This window comes from Somniosus microcephalus, chromosome 28, assembly GCF_052327205.1.
Source record: "Somniosus microcephalus isolate GS21.2 chromosome 28, FLI_Smic_1.0, whole genome shotgun sequence".
Lineage (NCBI taxonomy): Eukaryota > Metazoa > Chordata > Chondrichthyes > Squaliformes > Somniosidae > Somniosus > Somniosus microcephalus.
In genome coordinates this window covers 39,907,720-39,921,224 of record NC_141014.1, presented here as the reverse complement: position 1 = coordinate 39,921,224, position 13,505 = coordinate 39,907,720, and the positions used below count along the sequence as shown (strand labels likewise).

Here is a 13,505-nt window from a genome sequence, read left to right as displayed (position 1 = left end):
TCTGGTCACTTATTTCCGTTGTGCGCTTGTACCATGCTGAGGCATTTTGATTAAATTTGTACCATTTGTTTTATAAAAATTGTAAATGCAAAAGTTGCATCATCATGCAAGTCTTTTTTTTAGCTAGCCACAAGCAATGTTCCCCCTAAGGGGCCTGGCGGCGCATCAATCAATTTAAAGGGCCCGTGCAGGGGGAAAGAAAATTAGAGAACACATTGGCCACAAGCCAGGTGGGTGAACGTTTGCAGCAGTCTGGCTTCCTGAGCATTTTAGATCTTTATCAGTCATCCAGCCAACACGGGTTTTTTACAGTAATGCAACCCTGCGAGTTTCGAAAAGAATTGCAAATATAAAAGGGCTCGTTTTAAGCAGTCCTGTCGTTTTCCGTCGCTCTGTGCCGGAGTGGCTCCTGACTTTGTTTTTTAAGTCAGCGTGACTGGTTCACGCCGCCACTACTGCTGCAACATGCACGATTAGGATCACAGCAGGCCTTGTCCAGATTTTGTTCCAGTTTAAACTGGTGAGGGGGGACTGAGGGGATTGCAGTGGCTTGGCAATCATATCCTTTCATCCCTGGGACCTGGAGCTGTGCGAGTGCAGCACAGACTGATGAGCTGAGCAGTTCCTTCTCTGCTGGCAGTAAGAGCGCTCCAGTCGGGTTGTTTTTGTTGGAATTTTGAATCCAGAGTCGTGGGCTGGACCCATAACACTGCGTGTAGTTCACGCTAATTGGCACTAAATTGATCATCTGTTTCAGTTAGGAAGGGGTGATTGCTGTGGAGAAATAGGAATGTCACACTGTTGCAGTGAACATAAGAAATAGGATCAGGAGAAGGCCTTGGGGCCCCTCGAGCCTGCTCCGCCATTCAATAAAGATCATAGCAGATCTTCTACCTCAACTCCACTTTCCCGCCCGATCTGCATATCCCTTGATCCCCTTAATTCTCAAAAATCTATCGATCTCTGTCTTGAATATACTCAACGACTCAGCATCCACAGCCCTCTGGGGCAGAGAATTCCAAAGATTCACAACCCTCTGAGTGAAGAAATTCATGCTCATCTCAGTCCTAAATGGCCGACCCCTTATCCTGAGACTATGAACCCGAGTTCTAGACTCTCCAGCCACGGGAAACAACCTCTCAGCATCTACCCTGTCAATCCCTCTAAAAATGTTAAATATTTCAATGAGGTCAACTCTCATTCTTCTAAACTCCAGTAGTGGGAGCTTTTCTGAGTCTAGGGCTGAGCTACATTATTGGGACAGAGTAGGGGGGACTTTACTCTGCTTTTACATTCTGCCAGTGCCAGCAACTCCCAATGTTGATGCTGCTTTTACCCTTGACGTCTTAGAATTAACACTGTTTATGATGCTTTGTGGTTTAACACAGCTTCATGGAGGCAGTCTGGCTGAAGTCCTCCCCCCCCCCCCCCCCCCCCTGCTGTTTGGCGTTAAGTTCTAGTGACATTAAGTGGTGGGCTGTGGGTAGCACTTCAGTTCATCAGGGAAAACATGCTCATCCTGGGGGCTGCATAGCAACGGTTCGAAAGCATAAAATGTGATGCTAAACAACAGAGAAGCCCTGGTATAAATGTACAGTTATCACCTGTGATAACATTTAGTAACGTCAGATCAGGGAAATACGTTTCCCGGTTGCCGGTTTTGTCCTGACTTATTTCTGCAAACAGAGAAGGAGGACGACAAATCATGAAATCGTCCATTTTGTGACCTGGTCCATTAAATCAGACAGAACTTGTGAATTTTCAGGGTTTTATTGATTCCGTCCTGGGGAATGGGGAGGAAGCATTGTAGTTCAGATGGGTTTAAATCAGCTGAATGGGTTGATTCTGAAATAGAGAGAGAGAGAGAGTATTAATACCAGAAATCTGAAAGATGTTTAACAAATGCTGGTCCTTCAGCATCTGGAGTAGAAAAGACAGCTTAACATTTTCACCACGACTGAGTTTATTCTGAATCTCTCTCTCTCTCTCTCTCTCTCTCTCTCTCTCTCTCTCTCTCTCTCTCTCTTAGGGCTCCATGAAAGGTGGGAACAATGATACATGGATAAACCCGCTCTCTACGCAATTTTCCAAAATGGGATTACTGGTAAGAGCAGCTTTACTGAACACGCTGGAGCCCTGGTGTACCCGATTTGCGGGTTAAATTTATCACGTTAAGCCTGCTGCTGACTAGCCTTATTACTTTAAGCCTCATGTGACAAAAAGGTGGAGTCTTGTGACATAAAATAGGCTGAAATGATTTGCAATATAAACTCCCGCGTCTGAGCCAATTGGAAATGTGACCATAAGAAGTCACTACACGTTTATTCCCCATCGCAAAAATGAGGGCGAAGTTGGTTATAATGTGTAGTGCTGTTACTGGGTTTATTTATTGCACTGCGACCAATATACAAGAGAAGAGTCTCAAGCTTTAATGTACGATACACTTCTGCGAATTTGTTACCTCAAATTGCTCCCCGTGTTAGTGCCGCCACCAGTGCAGGACCTGGACCAATGTTCCCGCTAAGCTGCGCGGCCATCTGCAAGGTCCCGCGCAGGCTGCTCACTGGCTTTCACATTGTAGATATCGTGCATGGGCAATAATTTAAATTGGCCGTGTGGTTGTGGGGGGTGCGGTGGGCAGGCCGTGTAGAAGGCAGTGCAGCTTACAGTGGACTGCCTGACACCAGCGTTAGACCTGTACCCTCCAGACCTTTCTCCCAGTGTTACACAGTGCAAAATGCTCAATCCAGCCGCAACACCGATTCACAAGGAAAGAATCGATAATTGTGCCACTGGTTTTTTTTTTAAACAGTTCAAGTGGACTGAATATGAGAACAAAGTGACTGGGGTGGAGGGGATTCATACTGCAGTTCATTTTGGTGCGTTTTATACTGTAGCCAACGCCATCTTTTGTGTCACAAGGCTTAGAGTAATGAGCCTCGGTCAGCAGGCTTAATGTCGTAAATTACACACACTAATCCTAGTGACGACATTGATCGCTGCACAGTCTGCAGTCTTGGTCTGATTGTGGCATCAGGTTCTCCTCAGATCATCTCTTTAAAAATAAAGTTTACTGCAGCACTCTCTCTTAGTGCTACGTAAACCATCTGTGCTGGGCTCTACTGATTCCTGGAGAGATATAATAAAATGGCAATATTTGCTTATGGAGAACATTTATTTATTATCTAAAACTATTTTCTTTGAAATGATGGGGCTGTTCCTTTTGTTTCATGGCCATACCCCTGTTTGACATTTCAGATTGTAACTGTTGGTTTTCAACCCTGGAGTTCGATAGGGTCGGGGTGTGGTAATACTGAGAGGCAAAATAAACTAAAGGGTACAATCCTAAAGTGGGTGCATGAACAGATACCTGGGGGTATATGTGCACAAATCGTTGAAGGTGGCAGGGCAGGTTGAGAAAGCGGTTAGAAAAGCGTACGGGATCCTGGGCTTCATAAATAGAGGCACAGAGTACAAAAGCACGGAAGTTATGATGAACCTTTATAAAATACTGCTTCAGCCTCAACTGGAGTATTGTGTCCAGTTCTGGTGCAGAAAAGATTTACGAGAATGGTTCCAGGGATGAGGGACTTCAGTTACGTGGATAGATTGGAGAAGCTGGGGTTGTTCTCCTTAGAGCAGTGAAGGTTGAGAGGAGATTTGATAGAGGTGTTCAAAATCATGATGGGGCTAGACAGAGTAGATAGAGAGAAACTGTTCCCATTGGCGAAAGGGTCGAGAACCAGAGGACACAGATTTAAGGTGATCGGCAAAAGAACCAAAGGCGACACGATGAAAAACTTTTTTACGCAGCGAGTGTTTATGATCTGAAATGCACTGCCTGAAAGGGTGGTGGAGGCGGACTCAATCGTGGCTTTCAAAAGGGAGTTGGATAAATACCTGAAGCAAAAAGACTTGCGGGGCTACGGGGAAAGGGCGGGGTGAGTGGGACTAGCTGAAGCACTCTTGCAGAGAGCTGGCACGGGCTCAACGTGCCAAATGGCGGCCTCCTGTGCTGTAACTGTTCTGTGATTCTGAAGATACTGAGGAGCTAAGGGAGTGGGGGAGATGTTGAGCAGGAAGTTGCTGTGAAAGATAGGGGGTGGACGTTGTTGCATACCAGGATGGGGAGGAGGACGTGAAGGTGGTAGATACCCTGGCTGAAGGGAGAAGTGGGGAGTCTGTGAAGTCTTTGTGGTGGCTGTAGTTATTGATGCTGTGTTTTATGTCTCGACTATTCAATACAGAACTGTTTCCAGGTTGCTATTTCTTGATAATGCACTGCTTGGTTAGTTTCCCAAGATGCATATTAATATATGGGAGAACATGGTACCTTTGACTGATGCACCAACACCTACACTGTAAATGAGCCAAGCAGATAACGTGGGAATGACTGCACTTTGACCGTTTGACTGGGAAAAAAACATAATTTTTTGTAATTTTTAAAACGTGAGAAAGTGGGCAGTACATGGGATTAGATCCTCACCTTTCACCTCTTGGACCTGGGGTCAAATTCAACCCATACCAACTGGGTAAAACTCTCTTCTCTCTGCGCTGAGTTCTGAGCAGGCAGGGATTCTGGGAGCCTGCACTGTGTGGGCAGATTGTCAAACGTTAATATTTCATACAGTTTGGAGGTGCTTGGGCTGTGATGGAAAGAAATATAGTAACACGTGGACACCGCCAAACTCCGATTTTAATAGTTTACTGTTTGATTTGTTTTTATTACAAGTCTTTGTTCCATTCACAGAGGGAGTCTTCCGAAGACGGTGTTGGTAACAAGATGGACTTAACTGTTGGTGAGTATTAAACAGAGTACGGTTGGGTTATTCGAAGCGGGTGATGTGTTTTAAAGCTGCTACTTTTACTAAATCATCCTTGTATTCGATTAGTCAACACTTAACAATGGCAGGCAGTGCCGAGGTGGAGAATCGATGCGTACGTCATCTTTCCTCCTTCCCCAATTCTCTCCTCGCCACTCCTGAAAGCTGATTCTGATCAGGGCACCGTTCAAGCCACCTTGTGACACCTTAACCAAGTGCCCTTCCCTTCAGACGAGACGTTAAACTGAGATCCTGTGACGTGTCCCTAGATTCCGAATGTTGAGTATTTTGATTGTGGAGAGCATAGTAGCTTGTCCTGATTATTATTTTTTTCTCTGCTCCTGCCTCCTCCCCACCCCGTGTCCACCTGCGTGGCCATGGGATGGCGATCGGGATCGGCAGACCTCCGAGTTTTACATGACCCAGCCCAGAAAATTGCAGTACCCTGACAGCTGCCCCACCTGAGAACAGCTAATTCAGCGCAAACTGTGAATTGAGCCTAATGGATGAGTAACGTAGCTTGCTAGCAGTACTTGCCGACAGACACGCACATATATACACTCTTGCTTGTGTGTGGGAATGCATTTTAACTGGGTTGGTGTCTATCATTAAAACCTCCCTTTGCTGTTTCTTCTAGGTGGTCTACCAGACAAAAAGCTGGAACCTGACAAACGGGGAATGAACATGGATTACAATGTAATGATGAGGAAGGATCGATCGGGATTCCGGCCACCAAATTCCAAAGACTCGCCCACCACAGACAGTGGACCCTACTTTGAGAAGGTGAGGGCTCTGCTGCCAGTTATAGAGAGAGTACGTACATTTATCTAGCTTCTCGTTTCTCTCAAATACCCTAAAGCATTTCTCTGAAGTGCATTGACTCTTAATATAGGTGAATGGAGCAGCCATGTTATACAAAGTAATGACTCGCAAGCCACAGGTAATCTCTTTCTCGTACATAAAAAGAAAATGCAGAAAATACTCAGCGGGTCAGGCAGCATCTGTGGAGAGAGAAACAGAGTTAACGTTTCAGGTCGATGACCTTTCGTCAGAACTGGGGAAAGAGGGATGATGGTGCAAGGCAAAAGGGGGTGGTAATGGAACAAGTATCTGAAATATAAACAGAAAATGGTGGAAATACACTCAGCAGGTCAGGCAGCAATTTGTTTTGCCTTTGCGATCTCTTTCTAGTAGTTGTGTTTGAGGGAGGAATGTTGACCAGGCGACGAGGAAAAATCCCTGCTCTTCAAATCGTTCTGTGGGATCTTTAACATCTACCTGAACCCCATCAGAACAGGGAGACAGGTCTCATCTGAAGGGAAGCCCCTCGAACAATGCAGCCACCCCAGCAGTACCTCAGTGGTTAGTCTAGGTTATCACTCCAGTCCTGGAATGGGACCTGCGCCCACAGCCCGCTTGGCTCAGAGGCAAGAGTGTTACCTACTGAGCCAAGCTGACGGGATTTTTTTCTCCTTGTATTTATTGTGTGTTTAGATCTGGGTTTTATTTTGCCAGTGGCTTGTCAACAAATGGGAAGCCACTTTTATCTGGCAGTACCAAACCTTTTTTTTTATTTTGCAAATTCCACCCAAAAATGGAGAATCCATGGAATGTTTTCTCATCTTCGACTCCCCGACTCCTTGTTCGAATTTACGATCGGTTCCATTCTAAGCAAGCAAGTCTAAGTGTCTTTTTCTGCCTGCATTTTTCTATCTATTGCAAGCGGCGTGCACTAATTAGTAAGGTTATCAATAAATGTTTTGATCAATACCAAATTGAAGCCCTGACCTCTTCCCCTGACTGATTTTGGACTTGGCAAAAGGTGGTGAGCCAGGCAGCAGAGAATTCCATTGGTGCCAATACGGCAGACGAGCTGAGGCTCCTGTGTGTGTGATGATTGCGTACCCCCTGCTTCTAGTTCCTTTACAGGCTCTCTGGTATGTCTTTGAGAGCAGAGATGGTCGAGACCAGCAATGAATGGTTTGTTAAGTGCTCGACAGACAGAAAGGTTCTAGATTGCTGCAGCAACCAAAAAAATCAGGACCCTGCAGCGGAACGGGTTGCTCAATCACTGCAGACAGCTCAATCGCCCACATGTTGCTTGTACCCAGTCAGGGGATGTATGTGAAAGTTAGATGATGGCACTAATTTTGTCTAACCGTGTGCGTGACACCTAACGCTGTCTCTTCTCGTTTTTGTTTCTTCTTCCCGCCCTCCCCACAACTCTTTGTGCTGTTTTCTTGTCCGATTTTCCCTCTTTTTTTCTCTTCTCTTCTCTCTCTCCTCTCTTTCCCCCCCCCCCCCCCCCAACTGCATGCTGATTGGCTAACCCTCCTTCAGCTGACTCTGCCTTTCTCCAATCAAGACGGGTGCCTGTCTGACGAGGCACCTAACTCGCCCTTCTCCCCTCCTCCGAGCTGCAAGCTGTCTCCCTCGGGCACTGCTCTACCCACCGCCAGCCTCGGCTGCATCGGCTCTGGTCTTAACATGCAAAACCTAAACGCTAGACACGTAAGGGCTGCTTTCTGAATGTGTCTTGTGACTGGGATCTCGTGATATTGTACGATCTGTTCCATTCTAAGCAAGCAAATCGAAGTGCATTTTTCTTGTGTTGCAAGCGGAATGCACTAATTAGTAAGGTTATCAATAATTTGTTCCATCAGTAGCAAATTGAAGCCTTGACCCCGTCCCCTTTTCACAAGTTAAAATCTGTGATCGTCTACTTTATATGTTTCTCTCTTCTCCACTCAACCAGTTGTTTTGATGTTTCTGTACTACAGCAACATTAATCACGATGCACACCAGGTGATGTCAACTACTTCAAAATCACTTTAATTGGAAAACAATACTGTAATATTTACAGTATAAAATGAACTTGTGGAATCCTGTGAAATTCTGCCAAGTTATGTTTGTACTGTATAGTGAAATATTCTCTAGTGACTGGAGTTGCCCTTTGTAGGGCTAGCTCCAATTGTCCTTTTCGCAACAATGCAGAGGAAGGTTTAAATCCATACATTTTCCTTTCAGGGCCAGATACAGGAAACTTTCTGGTATCCGGCACGGACGGGACCGAGCTGGTGCCGGCCTATCAACAATGCCGGAGAATCGAGCGCTATAGTTAAAACATACGGAGCTTCTGAGCTCCGTATCGAGCAACAAACCCTGTTCAGCACAGTTTGCAAGCGTCTCTGTAGCTTAGCAACAGCTTCAGCTACACCCTTGCACAGCCGGAAATGAGTAAAACTAAAAGTAAAAAAAAGTTATCTGAACCGACTCCTGAATTTTGCCGGTTAACCGACATTTCCAGTTAGTTAGTGGCCGGTTAATCAAAAGTTTCCTGTACTGTCCTCAAATTTTCCGAATGCACCAACCTCAGTCAGGATGGCTTAGAGAGAGGGTGGGGAATTTCTCCCTTGCATCAACAGATGCGCCTTTTATTTTCCCCTCTTCCCCCTAAACTGGACCCAGACTCTGCTTGGCACACTTGAGCAGGGCTGAGAGGGGTTACCCCGCTGTGTGGAATTTCATGGTTGTGAACTGTTAAGAGCTCTGGGAGGGATGCAGCTGTGAAACCTGCAATCTCTTCCGCAGCCCCTCCCCATACCAGTCAGTGTAGACTGTTTAATAGCTCTTTCCTATAGCTACACTGGGCAGTGCTGTCATTGAGATTACAGGGAAATCTAATGATGGCTTTGCAGAATTTTCATCCTACAGCCACTGGTACTGTGTAAACACCTAGCGGTGTAATCCAGATTCTGTCCCCCCCCCACAGTGTTTTGAGATATAAAATACTGTTGGTTACAGTCCTTTCACACAACAGACAGACGGAGGGTGGTGGTGTTGAGAGTTGTGGGAGCGATTTGATGTGATGAGTAAAGAGTATTACACAGCATTGTGAAGAAGTAAGAGTTTTGTTAACCCCTGAGGCTTCATGATCTGAGAGTTTAAACAGTAGCCGCTTGGGTTTGCCTTTCCAAAAAGGGCAGGAGTGGCTGTATCCCAGAGTGTTCCATCTCCGAGAATGGCAAGAAACAGTGACGGAGATTGTCACAGTGAAGCACTCGATAGAGTAGGAAATGTCCATCACTTTGGATTACATGAGAACCGAAGTAGGAGGAGCTGGAGTCGGCCATTCAGCCCCTCGAGCCTGCTCCACAATTTAATAAGATCACGGCTGATCTTTTACCTGAACTCCACTTTCCCGCCTGATCCCCATATGCCTTGATTCCCTTCGTATCCAAATATCTTATCTGTTTTGAATATACTCAACGACTGAGCATCCACAGCCCTCTGGGGCAGAGAATTCCAAAGATTCACCACCCTCTGAGTGAAGAAATTCCTCCTCCTCTGTCCCCCCTTCCAGATGGAACACTCTACCACTCCATTGTCGCACACATCCACCACTGGGAAGGAAGGGGAGAAAAGTGATGGATGTATTGCTATCAGTGGGGAGGGGAGTGTGATGCACATATAGACTTTGAAGCTGAATCACTCGTGGCGGAACTGGACAAGCGCTCAAAGGGGAAAAATATCAAAGGCCACAGGAGAATTAGATCAGATAGTCCGGTGTGGGGCTGGCACGGGTACGATGGACCGAATGGCCTCCTGTGCTGACGTTTCTGAGGTTCTATGTCCCACAATGGAGTGCGCCATCACTTGGGGGGCGGTGGTGCTGGTCAAACCACTATCCCTGGCAGTTCCTGTTGTTCTGTGCCTACCTTTGGTTGTGCTACAGGCTTGTTCCTCTGCTCTGCTGTAGAACAGCATGGAGATGGGCAGATGTCAAAAGCAGACCCGGATTTAGAGACTAGTTACAAAGATTGCAGTGATGTCTACACCCTGAGGTGGCCGCCCTTCCTGATTGAATTAGTCTTTAAGTGATGTATGAAAGTGTTCAATGGAAGAAAATCTAATCGATGTAATTAATGTTCCTGTCTCCCTCTCACAGAATGGCAATCATGGTTTATTTGGCGGTAGCACAGCACAACCCAGAGGTGTGCACACGCCTCAGGTGCAACCCATGAATTCATCCCAGCCTAACCTTCGGGCTCAAGTGCCTCCGCAGTTCCTGCCCCCTCCTCAGGTAGGTAACCGAGTCAGTCAGAGACTCACATCACTGAGCTATGGAGTCATCCTTTTCTCTACCCCTGCTGTACGTTTGTTCGGGAGATGGGGTGGGGGAGTCTGGATTTTGAGAGTATAAACCAGCTCTTGAACATGGATTCAAATCCAACCCAGCCGAATGGGCTAGACTTTACAATGGATGCTTTATGTTGTCATTGAGTGCCGGTAATGGGAAGTATTTCATTCTCCAGCACTAGCATCCCTCAATTATTAATAAACATTCTACTGTAGAGTCAGAAATGCTGCTAATCCCATGTCCTCTCTAGTACTGCTGTGCTCCTTGCCTCCGGATCAGCAGAGGGCATTAGCCGCCCTTCCTTTTGAGGTGGATGCTCAAATGCTGTTGTGAGATCGGTTAGGGTTAGAGAACTGGAGTGGTGATTTGCTGTTTGATATATTAACGTTAAAGTGGATTCCTTGCTTTGAATTGTAGGTCCCTGCCTCCATGTTGAAGCATGCCGCTCCGAATGGCGCCCTGAACCCAGCCCTGTTTAGCCTTGGTCCTCAACTATCCCCTCAGCAAATAGCTATGCTCAGTCAACTCCCTCAGCTCCCACAGCTCCAGTTGGTAAGTACCGATTCTTTTGTGAATGAGCCCTAGTGTTTTTCCACCACGACCTGTCATAATATCAGGGGGCTGAGTCGTTTCTGCTCCGCCTCAGGGAATGTTGTAGATAATTTCTGTAGAACAATGGCACGCTGAGGGAGATTCTGAAGGGTAAAGGGTCCTCTTCTGCATTGGCGGTACATCTTCACAGCTGCACAGAGCACATCTGCATTTCAATTTGTGGCTCTGATTTTTCTTCTTTGGTGGGAGAAGTAGTCATAGAGTTATACAGCACAGAAAGAGGCCCTTCGGCCCATCGTGTCTGCGCCGTCCATCAAGCCCTGTCCATCTAATCCCATTTTCCAGCATTTGGTCCATAGCCTTGTATGCAATGGCATTTCAAGTGCTCATCCAAATGCTTCTTGAATGTTGAGGGTTCCTGCCTCTACCACCCTTTCAGGCAGTGAGTTCCAGACTCCAACCACCCTCTGGGTGAAAAAGTTCCTCCTCAAATCCCCTCTAAACCTCCTGCCCCTTACCTTGAATCTATGCCCCCTTGTTATTGACCCCCCTACTAAGGGGAAAAGTTCCTCTTTATCTACCCTATCTATGCCCCTCATCATTTTGTACACCTCAATCAGGTCCCCCCCTCAGCCTTCTTTGCTCCAAGGAAAACAACCCCAGCCTGTTTAGCCTTTCTTCATAGCTGAGGCGCTCCATCCCAGGTAACATCCTGGTGAATCTTCTCTGCACCCTCTCCAAAGCAATCACATCCTTCCTATAGTGAGGCGACCAGAACTGCACACAGTACTCCAGCTGTGGCCTTACCAGCGTTTTGTACAGCTCCATCATAACCTCCCTGCTCTTATATTCTATGCCTCGGCTAATGAAGGCAAGTATCCCATATGCCTTTTTAACCACCTTATCTACCTGTTCCGCTGCCTTCAGGGATCTATGTACATGTACACCAAGGTCCCTCTGACCCTCTGTGCTTCCTAGGGCCCTACCACTCATTGTGTATTCCCTTGCCTTATTTGTCCGTCCAAAATGCATCACCTCGCACTTTTCAGGGTTAAATTCCATTTGCCACTTTTCCGCCATCTGACCAACCCGTTTATATCGTCCTGTAGCCTGAGGCTTTCCTCCTCGCAATTTACCACCCCACCAATTTTCGTGTCATCTGCGAACTTACTGATCATACCTTTTACATTCTCATCCAAATCATTTATGTAGATCACAAACAGCAAGGGACCCAGCACCGATCCCTGAGGTACCCCACTGGACACAGGCTTCCAGTCACAAAAGCAACCTTCGACCATCACCCTCTGCCTCCTGCCACTCAGCCAGTTTAGGATCCAACGTGCCAAGGCACCCTGGATCCCATGGGCTCTTACCTTCTTGACCAGTCTCCTATGCGGGACTTTGTCAAAAGCCTTACTGAAGTCCATGTATACCACATCCACAGCATTTCCCTCATCCACACACCTAGTCACCCCCTCGAAAAATTCAATCAGATTGGTCAGACATGATTTACCCTTGACAAAGCCATGCTGACTATCCCCGATTAATCCTTGCCTCTCCAAGTGGAGACTAATTTTGTCCCTCAGAATTTTTTCCAATAATTTCCCTACCACAGATGTTAGGCTCACTGGCCTGTAATTCCCTGGTTTATCCCTGCTACCCTTCTTGAATAATGGTACTACGTTAGCTGTTCTCCAGTCCTCTGGTACATCCCCTGTGGCCAGAGAGGTTCTGAAAATTTGTGTCAGAGCCCCTGCAATCTCCTCCTTTGCCTCACACAGCAGCCTGGGATACATCTCGTCCGGGCCTGGGGATTTATCCACTTTTTGGCCTGCTAAAACCGCTGGTACCTCCTCCCTCTCGATGCTAATATGTTCAAGTATATCACAGTCCCCTTGCCCGATTTCTATGTCTACATCGTCTTCCTCCATAGTGAACACAGATGCAAAAAATTCATTTAAAACCCCGCCTACATCATCTGGCTCTACACACAGATTGCCACTTTGGTCCCTAATGAGCCCTACCCTTTCCCTGGTTATCCTCTTGCCCTTAATATACTTATAAAACATCTTAGGATTTTCCTTTATTTTGCTCGCCAGTGTTATTTCATGGCCCCTCCTCGCTCTCCTAATTTTTTTAAGTATGCCCCTGCACTTTTTATACTCCTCTAGGGCTTCCTCCGTCTTTAGTCTTTTGTAACTGCCAAAAGCCCCCCTTTTTTTCCTAATGCATTTTTGTATATCCCTTGTCATCCAAGGTTCCCTTTGCTTGTTGGTACCACCCTTGACCTTTACGGGAACATGTTGGCATTGTACTCTTCTCTATTTCCCTTCTGAAAGTCTCCCACTGCTTTGATGTGGATTTTCCTATAAGTAGCTGCTCCCAGTCCACTTTGGCCAGATCCTGCCTTATCATATTAAAATCGGCCTTCCCCCAATTTAGAACCCTTATTTCCGGGCCGTCTTTGTCTTTTTCCATGACCACCTTAAATCTTAGTTGATCATAAAGTCCTGGTTCTTGCATGTATCCTTAGGGTGGCACCTTAAAGGGCGTCACAGAACATCCCGAGTGCACAATTTGCAGGGGAGGGTGGTAGATGCAAGATGAACTTTATGACCAGATTGCCCTGCTCTGTTGTATACAGTAAGAAGCAAAATATTCCATGCCACCTTATTATCAGGAACAAGCATCCGGCCCCCTCGTTCACTGTGATTCCCTGGTCCGCTCTGACTTCTTGTCCTTCCTACACAGGCCTACCAGCTCTTGATTCAGCAACAGCAGCAGCAAGTGCTCCAGAACCAACGGAAGCTGTCCGCCGCAGTCCGACAGCAGCAAGAACAGCAAGTATGAGATGCTAAAGATGCGGAATCTGTGACAAACCGGTTTCATTTTGTGTTGCAAAAAGTGGATTCAGAGAACAACCTTAACGCGTGTTTTTTTTTTTAAATGTCTGGTGATGGTTTTTATTTAAGTTATCTCCCTGCACTGCT

General features: G+C 46.5%; 1 protein-coding gene across 11 annotated transcripts in view; it reads left to right on the top strand.

Moving 5' to 3' along the window:
• Positions 1 to 13,505, top strand: part of LOC147099635 (trinucleotide repeat-containing gene 6B protein-like) — a 199,804-nt gene that overhangs the window by 155,415 nt on the left and 30,884 nt on the right. For 9 of the 11 annotated variants that reach the window (XM_085969901.1, XM_085969898.1, XM_085969896.1 and 6 more), the window contains 7 exons: positions 2,030 to 2,104; positions 4,751 to 4,799; positions 5,461 to 5,606; positions 7,164 to 7,334; positions 9,772 to 9,906; positions 10,381 to 10,515; positions 13,267 to 13,359. In XM_085969901.1, coding sequence (XP_085826027.1) covers positions 2,030 to 2,104; positions 4,751 to 4,799; positions 5,461 to 5,606; positions 7,164 to 7,334; positions 9,772 to 9,906; positions 10,381 to 10,515; positions 13,267 to 13,359 — 804 coding nt within the window. The remainder of the gene's footprint in view (positions 1 to 2,029; positions 2,105 to 4,750; positions 4,800 to 5,460; positions 5,607 to 7,163; positions 7,335 to 9,771; positions 9,907 to 10,380; positions 10,516 to 13,266; positions 13,360 to 13,505) is intronic. The other 2 variants (XM_085969900.1, XM_085969902.1) reach the window with 2 other exon arrangements.